At 50.0% G+C, this 25,280-nt stretch overlaps 1 protein-coding gene across 4 annotated transcripts in view; it reads right to left on the bottom strand.

Annotated features, from left to right (window-relative positions):
- hivep2a (HIVEP zinc finger 2a) overlaps window positions 1–25,280 on the bottom strand; it is a 50,737-nt gene that overhangs the window by 4,998 nt on the left and 20,459 nt on the right. For 3 of the 4 annotated variants that reach the window (XM_047022071.1, XM_047022073.1, XM_047022074.1), the window contains exons 3-8: window positions 13,691–13,824; window positions 7,522–7,586; window positions 2,170–7,411; window positions 1,854–2,005; window positions 741–916; window positions 400–501 (exon numbers count right to left, since the gene is read on the bottom strand). In XM_047022071.1, coding sequence (XP_046878027.1) covers window positions 400–501; window positions 741–916; window positions 1,854–2,005; window positions 2,170–7,125 — 5,386 coding nt within the window. In that variant the 5' untranslated portion in view covers window positions 7,126–7,411; window positions 7,522–7,586; window positions 13,691–13,824. Of the gene's footprint in view, window positions 1–399; window positions 502–740; window positions 917–1,853; window positions 2,006–2,169; window positions 7,412–7,521; window positions 7,587–7,719; window positions 8,006–13,690; window positions 13,825–25,280 lie in introns of those variants that run through there. The other variant, XM_047022075.1, reaches the window with a different exon arrangement.

The following is a 25,280-nucleotide window of genomic DNA, read 5'->3' as shown; positions in this document are numbered from 1 at the left end:
GGACCACGGGTTTCAAACCACAGTTTATTCCCCAAGTGTCCATGAGGATGTTCTGTTGGTCTGATATGACTGTATGCATGATGGAAGGCACTTCACGCAGGCAGAGACCCAGGTTATCAACGACAACAGTGTGAAGTCTAAAAAATCTATTCGGGGTAGCGCAACTTTCTAAATATTATACATTTTGGGTATTCTTTCTTTTTGTGTGTGATTAATTGTGTTAATTGTAAAATATGATTCGTAATCTGAATAATGTCTTGTGTGTATGGTGTGAAATGTGATGTTGTAAATTGTTTTGTCACATGATGGATGGTAGGACCCAAGGGAAGAATAGCTTTGAGCTTATGCTGAAGCTAATGGGGATCCACATAAAACAAACAAACAAAGTGAGACGCTTACCTGCGTCCTCTGTTTCCAGTTCCTCCACAGATGAAACAGACACACCCAGCTCCAGACACTTCTTCATGTGGGCCTTGGACTTCATGTGCTTGGTCAGGTTCCCTGAAGGACAGAGGCAGAACTATTAGACGTCCTGCTTGACAGACGGTCAGACCGACAGACTAGATGACAGATGTATGCATTTCCACTTTGACAGACCCTCTCTTTCAACATGATCCTTATTTTTGGTTTGAACTGTCAGGCTGGGCTGAGTTGAGAAACTAGGCGTTCATTAGCATACGTGTGGTTGCAAGTGATGGATGGAAGGAAGGAAGGAGAGACAAGGGAGCCGTGAAACCCACCTTTGGTCTTGAAAGCAAAGTTGCAAAACTTGCAGACGTAGGGCCTGACATCGGTGTGCGTTCGGATGTGTTTCTTCAGCATGCTTGGCTTCTTACAGCGGATGCCACACTCTTCACAGATGTACTTCCCCCTTCCTCTGCCGCGTACGTAAACATAGTCTTCGTTGGACTTGTACCTGTAATCCAAACACATCAAATAGCCCTTGAGTGGCTGCAGGCGTTCTAAAGGCTAATAGTCCACACATCAAACACGACACTACACACACAGAGCCTGCATTTTACTACTCAGAGAAAATGGTTTTGGGCCAATTGCAACTATGGATGACTCTGAGACATTTAGACAGCTGGATTCAGTTAGGAACTGGAGTTTAGATGGGGTTTCTCTTTGCGCCGACTACACATGGTAATATCATGAGGATATCATTTCAAGAAATGTGAAAATTTCTTATGATTGGAAAATAATATGTGAAAATGTATTCATGTGTGTAGCCCTGAGTGAGAGAGAAGGAAAGGTGGACTTGCGGGCTATTTCTGCACCATCTGCTCAAGACTGACTGTTGTTGACATTATTCTGTCTCTGTTTTCATTCTGCACACAAAGTGTCCTCAGGGGACAATAAAGTTGTATTCAATTGTGCAGTACTGTCTTCAATAATCCCAAAGCAGTTTTTTTTTTACAGAGCTTGACTTTACTGTATAGTAATGAACACTGTATGGTAACAGAACAGAGAGCAGAACAGAAAATGAGAAAAATACCATCTGAAAAGGCTATTCTTCTTGTCAACCATCTCTAATGAAGAAACCACGATATGTCAGAGGGAACCGCCCATGAGGTCATAATCATGAAGTTAACAAGTCTTGCTTCACTCCGAAATACCACAGTGATAGTTTAAAAATGCTCACATCAGAAGAGCCTTAGACAAGTCATTGAATGTGTAAAGAAAATTATCACATGACCAAAAATCTATTCAGCATCAGCTGCTGTTGTCGTTCTTAAACAGGCCGCAATCTGAAAACCTAAAGTAGGGAATCTTGCTCTAAAGGAGCCACCATGCTGATTTCAAAAGGCCTACCCTCTAAACTGAAATGGTGGTTATCAGCCATCTTGACATACCCTCCTTCGAAGATCTTGATACGTGTAGGCTCAGCCTGCTTGGAGGAGCCCTCCTTCTCCCCATGCTCCTCCTTGCTCCTCTCTCGGGACATCTGGCTTTTCATTTTCTTCCCATATTTGCTCACATCAGTCTGCATGTGCTCTGGCTTCACCTGGGAGAAACAGACACGCAATCAGTGAGACACAGCTCAACAAACACAACGTGGAATGGATGCAAATTGGTCTAAAATAAGTGAATCGTCGCCAACTGACAAGATTTGTGTTATTTTGAGCCCCTCGTTTTACTCAACCAGCTTGGTTTGAGCGTTGTGTTTACCTGTTCGATCCTCTGCTTCCAGGCCAGGGAGGAGACCAGCTTCCCCTCGCCAGGTGTGCTCATGGCAGCCATGGTGTAGGGCTCAGTGTTCCTCCTCTGTTTGGAACACAGCAGCGCCAGCATAGCCTTGGTGCTCAGGCTCAGGGGGTTGGGGTTGTAGGAGCTGACGCACCAGGAGCCGTAGACCGACGTCAGTGGCGTGGTCTGGCTGTTGTTGGGCTTGGTGTAGTTGAGGAAGCACCAGGAGACACTGGTGGTGGTCCTCAGACTGGGGAACTGGAAGAGCTGGTGAACGTCCGCCAGGTCTGTCAGGAGGAGGGTGCCACCTCTCGCCGTCACGCTCTGGTTGGCGGCTAGCTGCACCAGCATGTTGACAGGAATCTTATTGGCCAGGTCGTGCTTGGAGTCTGGGGGCTCGGGAGTGTCCGAGGGAGAGACCATGGACTGGGGGCTGTTGCTGGCCTCGCGAGTGGAGTCGTCCACATCCAGGTCCTCTGGCGAGCTGGCTCTCCCTTCCGTTTCCCTCTGACTGGGGGAGTCGGTGACGATCTGCAGGGGGGGGGTGAAGCTGTCCACTGGGGGCACTTCGGGCAAGTGGGGGGCTGAGGAACGGACTGGGATCCTGTTAGAGTCAGGGAAATCCACCGGGGGGGAGGAGGACATCCTCTCCAGATCGTCCATGGAGCTCTCGCTCTTTAATGACCTCCTCTCCTCCTTGGAGGTGCTTAGCTCAACGGCGCTCAGTTCCTTCACAATCTGTCCATACATCCTCTCCTCCTTCACTCTCTTTTGCTGCTTGGTTTCTATGAAGAGCTCCAGGCTGCTAGCTGGGGACAGCATGCGCTTGCCGCCACCCAGGCTGGATGAGGCGTCTGTGGTCGAGATGGTACCCGATGTCAGAGACAGCGGGATCCCTGTGTTGAGTCGTCCGGGCAAAGGTTCCGGACTCTTCCATAGGGGGTATCCCGGCTGACCCAGGATCTGCGCCAGGTTAAAGCCCATCCCTGATTTGGAAGAACCGCCTAGGAGGGATGCTGAGGTGCAGCAGGACTCCTGGCCATGGGGGCCAAGCATCTGAGAAACACTTGTGTACGTAACACTTCCGTAGGATGGCACGTGAGTTTGGATCCTGACTGGGACCCGGAGGCCGGGAGGCAAGGAGGCCTGGGAGCCTGCATTCTGGGTGGCGAAGACCGGCTGGCCCTGCTGGATTAGCAGGGTGCTAGTGGTGGTCAGGGACACCTGGGAATGGAGCGGGCTAAAGTTCTGGGGGGAGGCCCTGGAGGGGAAGGGGTAGCTGCTACCGCTGTTAGCATTGTTGACACCATCTCCTTTACTGCCACACTGCTCCTGTATCTGCTGTATGGATTGATGGGCAGGGCCATGGGCTTTCTGCTGGAGTGGGTGGGGTAGATTAGGCTGCCTGCTATGTAACTGCTTGTGGAGCGGGTGTGTCTGGAACGCCAGGTGCTGCTTGTGTCTCTGGGTGGACTCTGGATGCCAGAAGAGACCGGGCTGCATGGGCAAAAAGGGCAGCGAAGCCAAACCCCCCTGGAGAGATGAATACTGCATCGCATCCTGGGTCATAACCTCGTGACCCAGATGCTCTCCCTCGGCTGAAGCTTGGCCGGGCAGACGTGGGGGCCTCTGGTACAGAGGGGGCTCCTCCTGCTGGCTGTCCTCGCTGGTACTGTGCTGCAAATGAAGGTGGTGGGGCCCTAGGCTTGTCTGTCCGAGCCTCTTTGACCTGGCTCCTTCACTGGTTGGAGCACCGTGAGAGGAGGCAGCGGGGCTTGGCCAGGCTGTGTGGGAGGCTCCGTGATCTGGGTGCTCCTGTTTGATGGCCACCTCCATTCCTCCTGCCTCGTGGACAACTGTCTCTGTGTAGACGCTCAGGGAGGCCTGCCTGACCAAGTAGCCCCGTCTCCTCTCCTTCATAGCGGACGCACTGCAGTAGATCTCCCCCTGTCTGGAGGAGGTCGACAGGCTCCCATAGTCAAAAGACTTGCTACGTATCTCAGGTACCTCTGTAGGCAGTGCGCATGGAGCCTGCTCTGACGAGGACCTTCTCATCTCCCTTTGCTGGTGTTGACCAGGAATGGAGAGGGAATGTCCACTACCTGGGACGGTCAGAAACTCAGACTGCCTGGTCAACTCATCCTGCTTGGTGGGGGAAGCGGATTTCAGGCCCTCCTCGCGCTCAAAGGACATGGAGAAGCTGGAGGAGTGAGAGAGGTTGCTCTCCTGACTTGGGCTGCGAGACAGGCTTGTGCAGGTGGACTCAAAGCTGGACTCCCCAGAGGAATGCTCCAGGTCTGCCAGGCGCAGACGTTTCTTCTTCGGGGGTAGCTTCTCAGCGGGGAGTTGGGAGAGGGTCTCGCTGCGTTGGGGCCACTGGAACTCCTCTACGTGCTTCTCCGGTTCTTTCACCGGAGCTTCCGGCTCTTTCTCGGGCTTGTCTGGTTCCTCTGTCACCCTAATCTCAGGCACTTGGATGTTGGGCTGCCGGACCAGCTTGTGGGGGATGTGATAGCTCTGGTCGGTGGACGTCGCGTTAGCGGGTAGCTCGCTGTCACTCTGTTGATGCTGCTCCATGCCCTCAGTTCTCAACAGTGACTCTGGACTCTGGACCTGATCTTCAATGTTCTCACCATCGGACTGTTCAGAGTACTGTGTGGAGGGCTTATCTTGCTGGTAAACGGGTTGCTCAAATGATTCGGATTTCTCAAAAGAGTTTGGCCGGCTGAGGGAGTTGGTGTGCTGAATGACTGAGATGACGTTACCGGCTGCCTTGCGATCGGATTCCGGGACTAAAACAATGTCCTCCGAACACATACTTGTGCATGTGTCGAAGCTGTCTGATTGGCTATGTGCACTGTAAATGGAGGGGGTGGCCCTTGAGTTGTCCTGACTGCTCTGTTTACAATCATAGTCCCCCAGCATCTCCACAGAGCCGCTACAGCTGCTGTCGCAATGTCCTGGACTGTCCTCCTCATCCCCGACACTCTTTTCCTTCCTGCGTTTACGTGTGGTGTTCTCCATCACTCCTACCTTGGTACCGTACGGGCTGTAAGCAGGGTGTTCTGGCAGCCCCGAGCTGCGTTCCCCCATTTTAAGTGCGACAGAACCGGGGACATTCCTGGGGAGGTTTCCGTAGACGTCAGTCTCTCCGTGGCTTTCGTGAGCCGAGTGCTCAAAGGCAGCCTGTCTCCTGAGCCTCCTCAGACCACTTCCTGGGTAGAAGACATCGTCCGATGTCATCATTTCATCGAAGGAATGGCTGCCGCGGATGCCCGGGGGCACATTCAGGTTGGTGGGGGACGAGGTTGGCATGGAGTTGCTCCTGATCAGAGTGGCAGAGTCGCTGGGGGCTTCCAACAGCCCGGTGTTACTTTGGCAGGGGCCTGTGGGGTACTGCTTGGGGTCAGCACCTGGCAGCAGCTGTCCGTCCTCTCCTAAGCAGTCCCCCTTGAAGAATATGTGATCCTCAGAGATCTTACCCATGCTAACCTCAAGAATAGTGCCAGCCTTGCCCAGACTGACCATGCTAGGGTCCTGGCCAGCCGTTCCCACGGTGATAGATTGCCTGGACCTGGAGTTGGGCCGATAGTACCAGGTCCGACCAAACATGATTTCCTCGTAGGACTTGGCGTTGTTGGACGGGCTGATCTGCTGCTCTGCGCTCTCGGAGCGGGAAAAGTACCCAGAGTCGGTGCTGCCTTTGCTGTGGGGGCTGAGGAGGTTGAGAGACTGTTCAGAGTCCTGCCCCTTCTTCTCTACTAGCCTCAGGGCCAAGCGCTGCTTGATGGTGGGTGACTCGTCCACTCCCCGACCCACCAGAGAGCTGATGTGCACCCCCTTAAGGTCGGCGAAGGGAGGACACTCCATGCCCGTGGAGGGGATCCCCTGTTTGGGGATGATCAAAATAGGCACTTTCATCGACATCAATGCCAGCTCCTCGGCTGCGTCTGCATACGCTGGCTCCCCTCCCTTGTCCATGGATCTCTTGTCGGACTCAAAGGAGATCTGTGGGACGGGGCTCCTTTTGTCCAGGAGCATGGAGGCCTCCACGCCTTCCTCGTCTGTGTCCGTGCTCTGTTCCCCGTCCGAGTGGGCCTCGGCCTCCCCCAGCGAGGAGGCCTGATCCACATCCCCGCGTCCCGCTCCCGAGTCGGAGAAGGGCACCAGCCCCGCCTTGATGGCGTGGGCGTGGGACTTCCGGTGTTTGTACAGGTTGCTCTTGGTTTTGAAGGAGAAACCACAGGGCAGACACGGGTAGGGTCTCTCCCCGGTGTGCGATCGGATGTGCTTCTTCAGAACGCTGGGTTTTGCGCAGGCCCTGCCGCAGTAGTGGCAGATGTACTTCCCGGGCTTCTTGGGCTTCTGTTCCTTCTTGTAGCCCTCCTCCGGGGGCTCTGGGCCAGACTGGGAGTACTGGCCGAAAGAGCTGGGCAAGCTGGGAGACTTCTGGCGGGGAAATCCCGCTCCGTGGGGACGGGAGTGTCCAGGGTAGAGGTCCTCTGAGGGCAGTTGGCCAGCGAAGGGCCAAGCGTGGGGCTCCAGACCAGGTTGGGGCTTGGCCCCGGATAGGAAGCGCTCCTGCATGGGTTGCTGTGGGTAGGGCGGGGCAAGCTGGTAGGGGTAGCCCTGGGGGAAGCCCTGGGCCTGATGCTGGGCCTTGGCCTGTGCATACTGACTGTCTTGAGATGACTGACCAATGGTAGAGGAGAGCAGCTTCCCGGAACCACCTCCGCCACCATATTTGTGTGCCACACCGCCGCCAGCGCCACAAGGTAAACTCTCGAGGTGCGAGTGGCGCTTGACGTTGGGGTCAGCAAAAGTGCTTCGTTTGGAGCCCGCGGACGAGGGCTCAGACGCCCATTTCCTCTGGAGCGGGGCCTTGTCTCGCCCCTCCGATGGGCCCTTCTGGGCAGCAGCGGGTTCACGAGGCTCCATGGTCCTCTTGACGTAGGTTGGAGGAGGACGGGGGGGTGTTCTCTTAGGGGTGTCGGCTGTTAGAAGTCTAAACTGCGGCAAGCAGACATGTCAAGTGCTGTCACAGCTTGGGTTGTCAGATACAGGGTTCTGCCATAGCAGCTGGGACTGTGTTCCAATCTGGAGGGATGGCGACTGTCAGAGGTCAGCATTAGAACTCCTTCCCTCTGTCAATCATGCTCGAGACGTCTTGCCCGCTTTGTCCCTGTTCAACCGAAAGGATCCAAATCCTTGGCGCTTGTGTTATCTGAAGGGTTTCGTAAGAAGAGAAAGAGAAAGGGAAGTGAAGGAGTGAGTGATATTCTCAATATTATGCCCTATGGTAAATCACATCCAATCCTAAAAGTTGACACTTACTTTAAGTGATTGAAGTACCTCTTCTCACAGCTTCCGCTGAAGTTTCTTCAACAAGACCGACCGACCTAAGAGAGACAAATACAGAAGTTTTTTGATTTAAAGCAAAACAACACTAACTTCCTTGCCTTAAAGTGTCGTTAAACTCAACTCTCGGCATACATTTTGATTCATATCAGTCAACCGTTAACAATACCATACCCCACAAAGATCCCAGTTTGTGTGCCGGGCCAGACATTGGCATGAAGGTAGGATGGCACATAAGACGTAGATCTAAGTTGAGATTCCGAATGTGAGCACTTCGCAGTGCAGTTAGCAGATTGCACCGCCCCCTCCCCCGAGCTGTGAGTCATCAGTGACAGCGAGGCCCACGCAGTTCTTAAAAAGACACAAAGGAATAAAAATAGCTAAGGGAAGTGACATCACACATTGTACGTGCGGGGGCGTGATGAAAGGAACAACCAGGAGCGGCACCTTCTCCTCTATCGTTACCTGTGTTTAATCTTTGACTTTGTATACATACGCGCACAGCGCATGAAGGCAAACTGACAGGATATAAACACACCCTCAGTCTGAGGGGACCAGACCAATACCTGAACACAGAACCAATACTGTGTTTTTCTGGGAAGGCCAACCAGCTGAAAACGGCACTCTGTTTTGCATTCTTTTTTTAAACTTTTTTTGTTGTACTGTACTTGTTTTTTCTGATTGCGACACACACACACACACACACAGTGTTTCTGTGCTGACAGGGGCATGGAAGGAACATAAAAAGATGTGTGTGTATGACGCTCAAGTCTTGAGGCCTAACATGCACACTAAAAATAACCCTGTCAGAAAACTTAGTGTATTTATAGAACCTTAAACAGTATCGTTGGACCAGTTTTGTTTTCCTTCTCCTCCATGGTATTACACAGGAGGAATGTGGGCAGGGTAGCAGTGTGTGGAACCCAGAGCTTAGACACTAAGTTGAGAACAAACCAGACCTCTCATTTCTCATTTACCCACACATGTATACACCAATAAAATACTGTTCCACATTCCATTGCGCCATAGATTACAATAAGATTCATATTACAGTGGTGCAATGGAATCAAGAACAGTACAGTTTCTGTTCTACATGGGAGAACTCTGAGAATGTACTTTCACCTGAGCAAGCACACAGAAAATGAGGTTAACCTGCTTCACCACAAATGTCCCCCAGCCTGTCTAAGCATGACAACACCATTGCCCTATGGGTCTAAACTGTAAAAGTAAACACTTGGACGGTGCCATCATAAAACAGGCTCGGTTAGTTTTTTTCTTCAATATGTAAGCCTTAGCGATGTACTGAGCTTCTCCATCAACTTTTTTCCCATCTGCGGATGCATCGTCGTCTCCAACCATTGATGAAACTAAGTGTTGCATAAGGCAAGCAATTTCCAGTGAAAGAGAGCCTGCTGAATGGGTTATATAAAGTGTTATTCATTGCCGCTGAAAAACCATGTCCTATTTTGTGAGTGTGGGTGAGAATATCCATTGGCATCCTTTTCAAGTGGAGCATCTGGAGGAAGTGTGCGTGGGACAGGCACCGAAGCAGAGCGTGGTGGTGGGGGCACCTCACACACACACACTCACACACACACACAGCGAAAAGTGTGGTGAGGGCACCTCTCAATAGAGTAGGTAGGAGCACATCCTCATGGATATAAACAGCAACCTTTGCCTAGATGATTCAAGTACTTTATGTAAGCTGCTCTCCACAGTCTGACAGACTGACCCGTCTAACGCAAACTTGGTCTGCCAAGCAGATGCACCCATAATCTATGCATACTCCACTTGCAGTACATATATATAGCCCAAAGCAAATAAGGCACACACACATACACACACGCACGGATAGATCGATAGCTGTCCATCAGCCCCTGCTACCCTCGAGCAACAGAAAGTGTAGTGTGTGGGTTTGAAACTTTGCTTCCGTACTAAGATGAGTTCTATCTGGGGTGGAGCTGTGTGTGTGTGCGTGTGTGTGTGCGTGTGTGAGTGTGTGCGTGTGTGTGTGCGTGAGTGCGTCTTCCCACCTCCATCTCTGGCGGAGGATCTGTAGCAGTGTGGGAGGTTCTTAGCCCAGGGAGGTTTTAGCCAGCCCTTGGCGCTAAAGCAGTCCCATTGTAGCCAGACAAAGAGCTAGCCTTCCAGGGGGTCTCTCACTGAAATCATAGGTAGTACACTCATCCTCATAAGGCTGCACTTGATAAAGAATTGAGGTGAGAGTGTTTGTACGGAAAAATGTTGTGAAAGTATTTGAAGCAGAACTGTGTTTGTGTGTGTGTGTGTTTGTGTGGACATCAGTCCGAGGGTTCGCCGCAGGACACTGTAGCAGACAGCAAACCCATAAGTTAATATATCAACCAGAGGAGTGTGAACTAAACTAAAACAGACCGAGGATTTGAATCTGTTGCCAAACTACGTACTTAAGAAACACTCCGAAAGTCCATCTCTCTCTTTCCCGTGATATAGTCTAACTCCAACCCTCCTCTTTCTTTCTCTCCAAGGGGGATCCCCCCCTCACTTTCTTTCTCCCTCTATCAGACGGGTCGGCACGAGCTAGCTCGCTGCACAGCTGTGACAGTGAACAGTAAAAGGCTCTCCACCCGCACCCCGGACCTCTGCACTGCCTGCCCTGCTTTGCAAGTCAAAAATGTGTGCATGAGGTTCTGTTGATGTAAGCTGATGACCATCTGCTATTAAGGCCTGAGCGGGCGCTTGTGAAAACACAGAGACGGAGCATGTAGGTCTGAAGTTTGCATATGGCAGAGAGGACATCAGGATCTGGATGCTGTCAAACTGGCCTAGATCCTCGCTGATCTACTACAGTAGGGCAATCATGGAGCCCTTTGGTTGCACACTCACACACGCACACCCACCCACACACTTCCTTTCGTTTGGGCCTATCGGTGTGACAGTGTGCAGCAGAAATGTTCTGCACTGAGCTCGTTCAGGTGGGCTCTGGTTTCTGAACGGGGGAGTCAGATGGCTGAGTGGTTAGGGAATCGGGCTAGTAATCAGAAGGTTGCCGGTTTGATTCCCGGCCGTGCCAATTACGTTGTGTCCTTGGGCAAGGCACTTCACCCTGCTTGCCTCGGGGGAATGTCCCTGTACTTACTGTAAGTCGCTCTGGATAAGAGGTCTGCTAAATGACTAAATGCAAATGAACAGGATCGGTGTACATGTCTTAGTCTCCGGGCCCTCACAGCAGTGGCGAGAGGCAGTTAATTATTCAGCCAACTGCTAATTGTTTCCATTCAGTAATTACAGAGTTTATGGTAACAAAGACCTGACCTGGGCAAAGGGAGTGAGGGAGAGAAAGAGAGAGAGAGACAAGGAGGATAGAAGGCTTCAGCTCATTACTGGAGGAGGCAACTTTTACAGCTGCAGCTGGCTGGCTAAGCTGCACGAGAGCGCTCTGAAAATAGACCCCTGGCCCCCTCGTCTTTTGGACGAATGGACAGTAGTGAATAAATGCCCTCCAAAGGTACGAGGCGTTCATATTCGTAAAACATTTAATCATGAAGGTTATCTTAAATGTTCTCTCATCCACTGTCCGTACAAACACACACACAGCATTGTTAAGAAACCCGGCAACATGAAGCAATATCAATAGCTGTCTATCGTCCTTGAAAAAAAGATATGGAGAGACCGAGGCAGAGAGAGAGGGGGAAAAGGGTAGATGGATACAGAGAGAGAGATAGGGTGGGCGAGGCAGAGGAAAGAGAGGAGTCATCAATGTAATAAGGACCAGATGGTCGTAAACACGGAGAAACACCACAGCCCCTCGAAACATTTCACATACACACACATACATAAGACACCACAACCATGCAGAACTATGTGTGCATATAGGTTCAATTAGAATGTCAATGTATATTTTTTCAATGGTCTATTATGAAAGATTCACTTCATCCCTCAAAACTCTGGTAGTTAGGCCTCGTTTGGAGTAGCAGACAGACTGCAGGTAGGAGGGAGAACTTGTACACGACCAAAGATAGATTTACCAGGGAGTCTCTCTCTCTCTCTCTCTCTCTCTCTCGCTGTCTCTCTCTCGCTGTCTCTCTCTCTCTCTCTTGCTGTCTCTCTCTCCCTCTCCCTCTCGCTCTTTCTCTCTCTCTCTCTCTCTTGCTGTCTCTTTGCCTCTCCCTCTCTCATTCTCCTAAATAAATGTGTGTGTGGGATGCGGTAGAAGTATTCTAAAGACGGGGTGAGCAGTATGTGAGTGTGTGTGCGTGTGTGTGTGGGTGACAGATGCTGTGTAGGAGGAAGGAGGAAACTGTCTGAAGGGTGGCAGGCGGGGGTTACTGTGCTGCTGTTGACTTGGCGTTATGAAAAGACTGGTTATAAAACACAACACATACTGCACACAACGCAACATAGCAGTACCGGACGGACAAAACAACGCAACGCACAAAACTGCGCAAACTGCACAGCATGGAAGGAGAAAAGCTATCAGTGGGATCTTGTATCAGTAAGCATATATACACATTATGGTTAACCACCGCGGCAGGGCCGTCCAGGGAGGCAGATCCATCCGCCTCGCCAGCAACAGGGCTTGAAGATGAATTAGCCCTGAACAGGCTGTGGACTTTGGACAGGTCTGATATGAACCAGAGGGTGACATAATTTCCCTGGACTGACCTAGTCTCACACACACACACACACACACACACTCTCTCCTCTCTTCTGTGGAGGCCACAGTGGGGAGGCTTCAGAGCAGCCAGGGGTGTTATGGAGGCCAGGAGGTCGGGGGATGGTGGTGGTGGGGGGGGGGGGGGGGGTGGGGGGGGTGCAGCAGAGACAACTGGGCCTGCAATTTACATGGCACGTCAAGAGCACAAGAACTGATCCAGTGTCAGGTCCCTGCGCTCCATTTCATGTCAAACATTAGGATGTGAGAGACAGAGGTGGGTCAGCAGTTGTACTGTGAGATGGAGCATAGGGAGGCAGCGGTCCAGATCAGCAACTACAGCAGGAGCCCAGTCTGAGACAAGGGCATACTCGAGCATGTCTTACTAAAGACACTAGATCACTTTTGAACAGATATCACGGAGGCTGGGGGAGGGAGGGGAGGGTTTCTATGAACCTGGCCGGTAGAATCCCCAATGGGTGTCCCATTTAGATCGAAGATGCTTCACCAGAATGGGTACGGGGCTAAACATGCATGCAAGGTTCTTTGTGGGAGAGATTACGAAGTTCCACGCCAACCACGCTAACTACGGTAATTGTAATGCTAACCATGCTAACGCTAACTACGCTAACTGGCGGCGGAACTCGGCACAGCTGCTCACAGTTAATGTTTTCATTTAAGCCCGGCATAAAAAACCCACACATCCCCCTGATGGACGGAAAGAAGGGAGGGAAAGAGAAGGAGAGAGGAAGGAAAAGTAGGAAAGGAAAAAAAGAAGAAAAAATAACTAGCTGGGCTTCATGTTGGTCTTAATTGTCAATGGAAAGACTGTCATTTTTTCCACGAGTGGAAGCTTGAAACCATTACCCAGCTAGCCTTCATTACATTTTCCACAACATTTTGCAGAAATGTCTGGAAACAGCTGTACAGAGTCTGATTAACTGTCTTTCTCACCAGTGACTCCACTTACCACACCATGCTTCATGTTTCTCTCCTCCATTCCTTCTCTCTCCTCTTCTCACCTGTGGCGCTAGCTGTTAGGTTACCATGTAAGCTCACAAAAACAGCTAGTTCTTCTTTCAAGACAGCAGTGACTAGCAACCTTAAACGCTAGTTAACCAGAACCTGAACACATCCTTAAAATCTTAGTAGCTATATTCCTTCCTTCCAAACGTGGGTCCTTTGTGACGACAAGATTTCAGACAACTCACAGACACATCCATCACTAGGCTATTGTACTATTCTGGCCGCAGCCTGTGGAACAGTGTACATCATAACTTCCAGCTATTTCAACGCTGAACTTTCCATCCAGCGAGGGAGAAAAACAAGAAGGAACCATATGGTCAACATGATCCCAGATCAACACCACAGGAGAGGGGGGGGGGGGGGGGGGGGGGGACATCTGCCGGGAGGTGGCAAGGTCTGGTTCTGGGGCCTGGGGTCTGTGAGTGTATGTTTGTGTTGGTGTGTGTGTTTCTCTAAGCGTGTGTGTGTGTGTCTGTGTGAACTCACCTCTGAGGATTAGTCTTTTTGTTCTTGGGGATCTCCCAGTCCTCTGGCTGTGGGGTTCCCTTGGTTTGGTGGGGTGAGGAGGGCAGGGAGGAGGTCAGGAGCCTTCAGCCAGCCCTCAGATGCCACCCAAACCTCTGTAGAGAGACACAGGAGGAGAAACACACCGTTACAATGCTGCTCAACGTTCACACTGCTGTATACTCCTGTTGCACTGTCACTACACTGTTACCCTGCTATACTGTTACAGAGTCACTACACAGTAACAAATATACAGAGCAGAGATTCACTGGCAAGGAACAGTGACGGCGAATGTCTGCTTCATTTGGTAATTTCTGGGTCAGATTGACAGGCGAAAGTCATACAGCAGAGTTTTCCCGCCACACCTCAACTGCTGTCATGCCCTCACACTCATTCCCCTTACGCACACTAAGAACTGCAAGGATTGACACCTTGTATGAAAGGGCCTCTCTTGGCCTCCCACACACCGGCATGGCCAATGAATGGAGCCAACGTGTGTGTCACCAATTCACACAGGAAGTGTCGGGGACCTCCTCCAATCAGAACATGACGCAGACAGCTCTTACCAAATAAATCCGGGATCAACTGGCTACAGGTCACTTGTTCACAGCACGGAAGATTTAAATGTGTTGTCCCCACTAGTAACCAGCAAAGTCTCTGTTACCCCCCCCCCCCCCCCGCCCTTTCCCTTCTTCCCTCTCTTTCTATATTTTTCTGTCTCTCCACCACGGCGGTCTATGTTGATGACAGAAACGGACACAACGGACTAATCTAACAGCAGGAAAACAGAGATGGAGAGAGATAAAGAGAAGAGGAGGGAGGAATGTCTTGTGAATTCCCAATACCAGGGATGCCTCGCTGTTGTACAGCACAGCCCTTGACACCAACAATAGACACAACAACCATTCTCTTCCTCTCTCCCTATCCCTCTTTCTCGCTCTCTCAGTCTTTGAATTAGCTGGCTGGCTGTAGCAGTCTATGTGTGTAAAATATTTCAGATGGTACAGTCGATACAGCTATGCTAAAGAAGACCGTATATAATCAAAGTAAATAATTGATTCCAAATGACTTTTTTGGGGGGGTCTTATATCACACAGAGCGGAGAGATTGTCTCTGTTCTAGAAGTTGCTCTCTTTGGCAGAGAGGGAGGCTGTTATTTCTGCCAGGGCATTGAGACACACACCCTCTATCTCATTGCCCTTGAGCCACAACTTCTTAGGCGTGAACTCAGGGTGGGAATTGAACCTTCCGACATCTGTACGGACGCTCTCTTTTCACAGCAATGATACATTTTCTAGTTCACACATGCTAGCAGCCAGACCAGGTACCTGCCACTGGCACTTGCGTCCGTCAAATGTTCCAATGTCCCCCAACATTACTGGTGATGCTTCCTAAAACAATTCTTTTCTTTCTGGTTTGTGGCGAACAAAAGAATTGAATGGCATAATTCTTGGTTTGACAAACGCGTTTGACAAGCGACCAGCGAACGGGCACAGGATGTGGAGGTGTCTGAGCCAAGGTGTTTCAGCGTGACTGTGGCACCTATCATGGTTGTCATAGAGACCGTGAATGGTTACCAGAATTGTTACAGTACGCGAAGGGGAGGAGGGGGGGAGTGGCTGGTGTAGCAGTTATGAACCAGTCTGAGAAAAAACATCCAAGTTAAATACAAAATGACTTTTAAGCAGCTGAAACCAAGACAACCATGGGAACATTACTTAACATAGTAGATAATGTATCAGGCACAGGAGATGTTCCATTCAATCTGCGCTGTATGTGCGAGTGACTGTGTTTCTCCTCTTCTCCATGTTTAGACTTCATTGATATGCTTGCACTCTAATTAATTCTGTCGTCATGCCTACCATTGCTGCCTCAAATTATGATTATCGTTGCTGTCTAAATGGGATTACTGAGATAGGTTTTCAAACAATACCCGGCCCCACACACGCTCACACATATGCATGTGCACACACACACACACACACACACAAACACACACTTCAACAAATGTCCACTCTAACCAAACATTGCTCTTTTGCAATCACTGAATTATTAAGGATATTTTCTATTGAAGGGCTGCTGTAGTAACTCAATTGATGGTTCAGTGGTGCATTTAGAAAACAACATTCAGTGAGAAACAGGCCTCTCATTCCACTGCACTACCTGTATGTGTGTATGATGAGGTTGTGATGTGGCTCTGTCACAACCAGTGTGCGAAATACCCGTCAATATTCGGGGGGGTACCCAGCTGTCAGTTGTTGCGCAATACCGATCTAAATTTGCAGGGACTGGACATGAGCTTAAAAACATTTTAGTGACCATTAGTGACAATATTTCTTTATTTATGTAGCAAAAATTTGAGACCCCCCTTCAAATTTTGCTTTTGAGGCTTTCAGGGGGCCTCATGGGTTAATCGGGAGGGTCGAGCCCATCCAGACCCTCCCGTATTTCGCACACTGGTCACAATCATAGATGTGAGAACAATCAGGCTGTAGCTAGGCTGGAAAAAGTTCAGAAACGGTATCTGCCACTAATAAATACATCCGATCCCCAGTTTGCATGTTGTAACATTGGTTAAACTTAAGCATTTAATGTGTGTGCTTAGGTGAGGGTTACAGTTAGGGGTCAACCCCGTGTGGTTAGGGTTATGATTGATGTGCTTATTTCTTTACCCTACACTGACTCTCCCGGCTCACGCATAACCAAGCATTACACTTGCAGCACGGACCGCACTCAGTTAACACACATGCGTTCTCCTTCATACGCTTCAAAAAGGAGAAAAGCCTAGGGATGTAAAAGGTCCTACTTCATTTGTCTCTCTCCTCTCATTTACTCCCACCCCCACCCTCCCCTCCTCCCCTCTTCTCCTACCATCATCATTCTTCACCTGGTGAATCATTCAGGCCAGTGACAGAGGGAGTTAGCGGGGCCATTGGAAGTGGCATTAAGAATCTAAATGTATCAGAGGATGAAGAGCCCTCAGGGCTCCAGGTTCATCACCCCCCCCCCCCCCGCCCTCTCTCAAACACACACCCACACACACTCCCACACACACTCGCGCACACACACACGTGAGGAAGAAACCAAGGGGACCAGACAAGATGGGTCCATCAGGCACACCTGTGATCTGCTGTCCCCTGCCCTGCTGCCATGGTGACACCCCCCCCCTTCAACCCCCCTTCGCCATTCACCCCTTTCTCCCTGCCCTTGTCTCCCACCCCCCTCTATCACCCAGAGAGAGAGAGAGAGAGAGAGAGAGAGAGAGAGAGAGAGAGAGAGAGAGAGAGAGAGAGAGAGAGAGAGAGAGAGAGAGAGAGAGAGAGTGTAACGGAGAGCTCTGGAGTGGCACAGGCCACACGGGCACTGACACATTTATCTGGCATCAGAGCGAGGGGGGGGGGGGGGATTTGGCAGCGGCAGAGTCCTAAGGACATCGCTGGTCGCCGAGAAACAAAGACCCCCCTGTGAGAGAGAGAGGGGTCCTGTTTCAGTCGGCCCTCCCCTCTTCTCTTTCTGTCTCTCTCGGTTCCTTGCTGTCCTGTCTCTTTGTTTCCTTCGCGTTCGCTCTCTTTCTTTCTCACTTTCTGCCCTCCTCCCCAACGCCAAGCGGAAGATCATCTCGGCTAATGTCACGTCTTCCATAATTAATCCTCCTCTTCTTAATCAATATGCCTAAACTCTGTTTCTGCTTTAATTAGTCTACTAGCCAGGGGCACTACGCTCAGACTATGCAATTACCCAGCTCTTAATGGTTGGCTAAAATATTGATGGGAGGAAACAGAGAGTGGAGGTGAAGAATGGTTTGTGATTGGTCCAGGGGAGAGCAGGGGGGAAATGGCTCCTTGGGTTCAAGAGTCACATGTCCAGAGAGAAAGACACACACACACACGCACACACACACACAAACATACACATATCAGAGAACTGTTGTTCTTTTCTTCTCTTTGTCCAGCTGGATGTCCCTCCCTCTTTCCTTCCCTCGCTCACCCTCCGTCTCCCTCCCTACCTCTCCTCCCCTCCTCTCTCCCTCCCTCCCTCCCTCTCTTCACCCAAGTCCCCCTCTCCTCTCCCTCTCCTCTGTCTGCTAGTGACAGGTCCACCTGATGGAGAGAGCAGCATGAAGGAAAAGAGAGATGAGTGCATGAGGGAGAAATCCAGAGAAGCGAAGCTGTGGTCATGACATCATGCTCACACGTTTAACTGTCAGGCCCTGACAGGTGTCCTGTTACACACACACACTCATCAGGTGTCATGTGACTGGGAAGTGGGCCTAAGTGGATTTCCTGATGGAGGCAAGGGGCCATCATTTGAAAAAGTGTTCTGTGGTGTGGGAGAAGTGTGTGTGTCTGTGTCTGTCTCAGTGTGTGTTTGTGTGTGTTATGGCAACCACAGAGATTCAAATGTCTGATGCAATTCAGGGCGACCATGAGAGTGTGCATGCGTTTCGCCGAAGCAAAAGTAAAAGTGAACAAAAACGGTCGTCATCCAGGGAGCCTCGCTCCACCATGGTCGGCCTCTGATGTCTGATGTACACAAAAACAATTGTTCATGTTATCAGCGAGTGGCATTCATGTCGTCGCTTGGCTCTCGCCCTCGTCCTCTCTCTCTTTCTCTCACCCTCTCTCTCTCTTTCTCTCACCTTCCCTCTCTCTCACCATGTCCCTTCCTCTCTCCTTCCCTCTCTCTCCTTTTCTTTCCCTCCTTCGCGTCGTCTCCCTCCGGTTCGAGGCCCTCCCTTCCTCTGAGCACTGTCAGCCCAGCTTTCGCAGAGCGGAGCGTTGATGAACGGATGAGCCGCAGCTCATCGGCCGCTCGGGGAGGAGGAACCAGTTTCACGTCGTCGCCCACGACCGGGCCGTGAACGGGCCAGCTGTCCCTGGTGCTAGGAGGGATGAGACAGTGGCGCTGCATCCCTGGAGGTGTCACAGCATCTTCGAGCGTTTGCGTGTCGAACCTTATGACTGGTATTGTTAACCTGGTCGTCAAAAGACACCTCATCCTTTCTGGGATTCTCCCGTCGTGCTGGATGTTGTTTTGTTATGCCAGTGCCACATCGAGCCCAACTAGTGTGTGTGCGTGTGTGTGTGTGCGTCTGTGTGTGTGTGTGCCAGGATCAGGCCGGACCCAGCTGGGTACCACATGGCCGTCAATACGCCTTAATCACCCAGAAAGACCGCCGGGCGGGCTGGATACATACACACAGGACAGCCTCACCACCCCGGTAATAAGTGTCATCCTCTCACTCAGTGACAGAGACACACACACACACACTCTGACACCCGCAGACACACACACTGACAAACACAGACACATACAGACACACACGGACACACATGCACGCTCGCACACTGACACACACACACAGACACACACACACACGTGTACACACATACAGCAGTAGCAGCAGTTTAGTGGGTGGAGGTTGCAAAGGACCCAATGACACCAACTGTTCTCCCTTAAAATTCCCCCCCCCCAAATTCTCCATCACAAACACCTATCCATTTCCCACCTCCACTTCCTACTTAAGACCTCAAGACCCCTCTTCCTTGTGGGTAGTAAAGTGCATCTGTGTGTGTATGTGTGTGTGTGTGTTGGCTTTGAGACTTCCCTGACAGTTCCACCCACTCCAGTTCTGCGAGGCTGCATGATTGGACCAGACAAACAGTGAGTCAGCCTGTTGCACCAATCACAACCCATCTGCCTAGCCTCCACGACTCTACACCTTCTGCCCCCACATCTCTCTACCCCCCCCCTCCCTCTCTCTTTCCCTCTCTTTCTCTTTCCCTCTCTCTCTCTTTCCCTCTCTTTCTCTCTCTCTCCCGCTCTCTATCAGTAGGTTTTAGGAGACAGTAGAGACTTTGGTTTGGCTGGACGGAACAGAGCTGAGAGTTTTATGACAGAGTGCGTGCAAAACAAAGAGAGCGTGTGTGTGATTGTATGTGTGTGTGTGTGTGTGTCAGGGGGTTTTCTTGAAGGCCTTTGAGAAAGTGCAGTTGCCTCCATGTTAGACAGAGAGAGGTCTTCTAAGAGAGAAACAGACTTGCTTGAGCTGTAGGTGAAGCAGAGAGCAATCACCCCATTACTCAGGACACACACACACACTGACACACACACACACTGACACTTCCTGCTGCCAGGGGAAGTCACTTCCTGTGCCATTTCCTCCTGAAAATACATGCAGCCTAACATACTCACAGATACACACACACACTCTCAGACACAAACACACTCCGCAACCCCACCCAAGTTACACACACACACAGAGACAGATATACATATGCTGATGAAACTCCCTGAAATACAGAGTAATTCCTGATTGGTACAGCTGTTTCTGCATCTACCATTAGGCTATGCTCAGACCAGTTAGTTTTGGTCTTGCTGTGACTCTAGACTGACTAGTAGTCTTGCTGTGAGCCTAAACTAACTAGTAGTCTTGCTGTGACTCTAGACTTACTATAGTAGTCTTGGTGTGACTCCAGATTGAGTATTAGTATATATTAGTATTTTTGAGATATTAGTATTTTTGCTTTGCCTCTGGACTGACTACAGTAATCCTGATTTATGAAAGACAAGAAGAGTAGAGTGAACTCTTTCCAGTCGTAACTATCTGGGTAGTAGCTGTACAAATATATGCGCGCACACACACACTCACACACACATGCACACACAATATTCTGCAATATCACAGAAGAACACACTGGTTCACACCTTTAAAAAATGAAAGCAGTGTAGAAATCAAAAAGCAAATCAGGGTTTTGTGCGGGAGTGGGTGTGCTAGTGTTTGTGTGTGGCATGTCTGAATGTGAGTGAACCTGTGTGAATCTCACGTCTGAGAAATCTGACAACACCCCGCCAGTTCACACCAAAGCCTTCATGTCAGGTGAAAGTAAAGACATTTACAAGTTGGCTCAAGACTCATTTAAAACAATAGTATTTTCCCTCAAACCACTTGCAGAGTGTAGAAGAGTGTCAAAGATTTCAGAGCCCATTCGCATGACAACTCAAAGTAAAAAGTGAAACATGTGAATCCTGTGATTCACTGACTTCTCAGATTCAGGGCGAGATTAGCAGCCGAGGCAGTAAAACGTCAGTCACATCAAACACATTTCCGTTCTGAGAACTCCCAGAATTTCCACCCAGGACTTTTACGCATTCATCAACACAAACAGTCGCCCTGGCCCTGTCGCTTTCTCCCTGCTCCATGTCTCTCTCTTTCTTTCGGACTTTTCATGGCTCCATGTCTTCCTCTCCCTCCTCCACTCTCTCCCTTTCTCTTTGTCTTTCCTGTTCAGAAGATTAGATAGACTATGCAGTGTTACACATGTAGGGCTCTTAACCCAGGGACGAGAACATTTTATCAGTCCTTGTTAGGAGCAAGGTGTCTCAAAAGTGTGCATGTGTGTGTGTTTGTGTGTTTGTGTGTGTGTGTGTGTGTGTGTGTGTGAGGGAGTGACACTTGTGCTGGTGTATATGACTCGTCCTAAATCTGACTAAGCTTGGACAGGAATGTTGTGAAAGGACAGCAAATCCAACCAACCAGTCCACATATCCATGGTGAGACAACAAGATGAGAAAATAACCCTTTCTCTCTGTCTTCTCATCTGTCCGTCCGTCGCTGTAGTTCTCTGTTGGGGATAACGAGGCCACTTATGACGAACACGCTCGCGAACGTACACATACTCACAGGCGTTCACTGCGTTCTGCTGGTATAATAATAACAATGACTGAGCTTCGGAGAGCATGAATATTGCAGCTAAGCTAAGCAGAGCAAGAGGGTGTCCCACTTCTCTGGCAACCTGGCTGGCAGGTCTGAATTATACAGCAGGACAATGTCACTCCCGTGAGAGAGGAGGAGAGGGAGGTGAGAGAAGAGGAGAGGAGCGGAGTGGAGAGAGGAGGAGGGGAGAGGAAAGGAGAGGGGCCGAGAGGAGAGGAAAGGACAGGTGAGAGAAGAGGAGAGGGGCTGAGAGGAGAGAGAGAAAAGAGAGGGGCTGAGAGGAGAGGAGAAAGGAGAGGAGAGAGGAGAGGAAAGGAGAGGGGCTGAGAGGAGAGGAGAAAGGAGAGGAGACAAAAGGGAAAGGAAAGGAGAGACAAAGACAATAAAAGAGGGTGAGACAGAGTTATGAGGAAGGAGATAGAGGGAGATGGAAAGATGGGAATCGACATGATCAGCAGATAGGATAGACGATCTATCCTATTTCCTTAGTCCACAAACACACACACACACACACACACAGACATAGCCAGACAGTCATGCCTACCAAATCTGCCTGAATGGTTTTGTTTATCCCTCTCTGGTCGACCCCACCTATTCCTCCCCGTGACACCTCACACACCACCTGACAGACACACAGCACCAGTTGATCAACTCATTTCAGACAGTGGGAGAAGCAATACAGGGAAGTGAAACCCGATTGGGCAATAACCAACGAGTTGTGAATGATGTCATCTTTACTGTAAACGAAGCGGTCGTACTGTTAAACAGGGAGGTTGACCCAATCCCTCCCCATCTTAGATCAGCACGTCTGTGGGCTCTGAATCACGGTACAGGTGTGTGGGGCCACTGAGAGAGTCGACATGAGTGCACTGGACCAGATTGCTTTTGGCTTTTTGCTCAGCGCTGACTGACTGGTTGACTAACTAGCTGACTGACCAACACATGACAACCTGAACCTTCAATGCAACTCTAACTCGCTGACTGACCAACACATGACAACCTGAACCTTCAATATAACTCTAACTCGCTGACTGACCAACACATGACAACCTGAACCTTCAATGCAATGAAGGCCACTGTATAAAATGCAATTGAATTGATTTAGAAGTCGAAAGAGAAGGAAAATGCCTATTATGTGTCCCTGTTGGAGTGTGTGTGTGTGTGTCTTAGAGAGCTATGATCAAGGACACACCGGTTTTACACAAATCTCTGCTGTGGCCTTGGTGCTGGCAGGGCGTGTGTGTGTGACAGCGTGTGTGTGTGTGTGAGAGAGGGGGTGCGTGCTATGAATGATATAGATGTTCAGGATAAACTACCAACATACTGCCACCTCTGTACAGTGATAATGAGTCCTGGGGGAATGGAAAAGCTGTTAGGATTCTGATTTGGGCTTACATCCGCATTCATTTACCCTGTCTTTCGCTCTCTCGTCTAGCTCTGGCTTTCTCCCTCTCTCTCACCTTTTCTGTGTAACTCCTTCTTTCTCTCCTTCTCCCTTTCTCTGTATCTCTGTAGACCTTCCTCTGTAACATATTCTCTCTCTCTCTCTCTCTCTCTCTCTCTCTCTCTCTCTCTCTCTCTCTCTCTCTCTCAAACCTGTCTTTCTCTATCTCTTTATCAGTCATGTACACACCTAGTTCCTATTAGCTCTGAAGAGTCACTGTGTTGCATTGTTCCATGTCTGCCAGTGTTTATGTGTGTGTGTTTGTGTGCGTCTCTGTGTACAAAACAGCACCAAGGCAACAAGGCCTTCCTCTTAGAGAGCCAGACAGCAGCAGAAGCTCTCTGACACGGCAGGAAGTCAACAGGAAGCACACAGGAAGTGGTCACCCGAAGGACAGAGGCAGACTTCCCAGGGTCTCCCACTATCGCCGTTACAACAAAGACTGAGAGAAACTACAAAACCGTGTGTGTGTGTGTGTGTGTGTGTGTGTGTGTGTGTGTGTGTCTACACCGGCTGGTAGCGTAGGAAACTTCCAGTGGAAGAAAGTTCCTCAGATTCCATCCTGTTCCCTTAACAACAGAGGATCTGGAACCTTCTTTCTCGCCATGACTAAACACCTCCCATGGAACACACATCCACGGACAGAGGTGGAACACATAGCAACACGCACACACAAAAACAACCAGACAGGGAACACGGCTATACATACACACGGAAAACTGCCTCATGCCCAACACACACACACACACAAGGTTTAGTGACTGCTCTGTCCTCCCTCCCAACTCCTCCTCTGAAGCAGTCATCAAGCTTGGTGTCCAGAGGGCATTCGTTCTCTTAACCGGCCTTCTTTCTTCCTCCCTCTACAGGTGGAAGAATCCACTTTTGGCTCTCGGGGGTGAAGGGAGTAAGGGGGGTGGGAGTGGCGGGGTGGGGGGGGGGGGAGTGGGAACCGGATCTGGAGTTTCCATCCCTCTGTCCCAGGCGTTCCGCAACATCACAGATATCGAGTTAGACCTGTGTGCGCGGTTGTGTTTATGTATGTATGTGTGTGTGTGTGTGTCTGGGCCTCGTCGCCTGCATCAATAAAAGCCTCATTAGGAACATCTGGAGGTGACGGATTTTCCATGTCTAGAGGGGACAAGGACACGCTGCTGCACACACACGCAAACACACACGCACGCACACACACACACACACACGCACACACACACGCATACACAGAATAAGGACACATGCCTCAAAAGGTCCAGTTTACTCGTGTGTGTGCTCCTGATGAAGAGTAAAATGTAGAACTCCGACAAGACCAACAGCTTGACTATCCCTCTGTTCCTCTGGTAACCCTGTGTTCCTATAGTTACCCGCTGTTCCTATAGTAACCCTGTGATTTTATATTAGCCATGTGCGTTCCAATGTTCCAATGTATTTCTGTCTGACAGACAGAGGTTACTGTGTAGGGTAACCTAGTGTGTCAATGTGTGTCAAAAATACTGTACAAATATGTGTGTGTGAATGAGTGTGTAGACATGCGTGTGTGTGTGTGTTACAGCACATTTACATTTACATTTAGTCATTTGGCAGACGCTCTTATCCAGAGCGACTTACAGTAAGTACAGGGACATTCCCCCGAGGCAAGTAGGGTGAAGTGCCTTGCCCAAGAACACAACATCATGTGGCGCGGTGGGGAATCGATCCGGCAACCTTCTGATTACTAGCCCGACTCCCTCAGCCGCTCAGCCATCTGACTACCCTAGCACACTGGAGATTGCACACTGACGTCTGAGCTCACAATAAAATAGAATCAGATTGAATAGGATAAAGTAGTAGTCCAGTAGAGAAGAGGCCACATGAGTAAAATACCACATTTAACAGAGTAAAACAGTCAGTCTGGGTAAACAGGCAGAGAAAAAGAGACCAAAGCAAGACAAGAGGGCTGTCTGAAAGACCAGAGAGAGAGAGAGAGAGAGAGAGAGAGAGAGAGAGAGAGAGAGAGAGAGAGAGAGAGAGAGACAGAGAGAGAGAGAGACCAGTAGACAGACCAGCAATAGAGAACCAGTGTTTGTTTTTTTTTACCGCTATTAAACTGGACATGAAGGGGCCGCCGTTGGCCACGTAAACACCATAAGACAACCACACACACACACACAAACACACACACACAAACACACACACACACAGCCGGGCCACACTGCTGCCATAGACGAGAAGGAATTTCCTCGTTTCGTATAAAATTGATAATAGGACGTGTACGCAGCAGGAATGGAAAATCCGAGGTGCGTTACGAGCTTTCGCATTCCTGACTATCCCCAGACACACACACACACATCTGCTGGGGGACCTCTGGGAAAGCTGTGTGTGCGTGTGTACCAAAGTCTCCACATGGACAACACTGTGATGTTGAATTAGTGTTTGTT

This window comes from Hypomesus transpacificus, chromosome 6, assembly GCF_021917145.1.
Source record: "Hypomesus transpacificus isolate Combined female chromosome 6, fHypTra1, whole genome shotgun sequence".
Classification (NCBI taxonomy): domain Eukaryota; kingdom Metazoa; phylum Chordata; class Actinopteri; order Osmeriformes; family Osmeridae; genus Hypomesus; species Hypomesus transpacificus.
The sequence above is the reverse complement of the archived record's forward strand: the minus strand, read 5'-3'. Positions and strand labels throughout refer to the sequence as shown.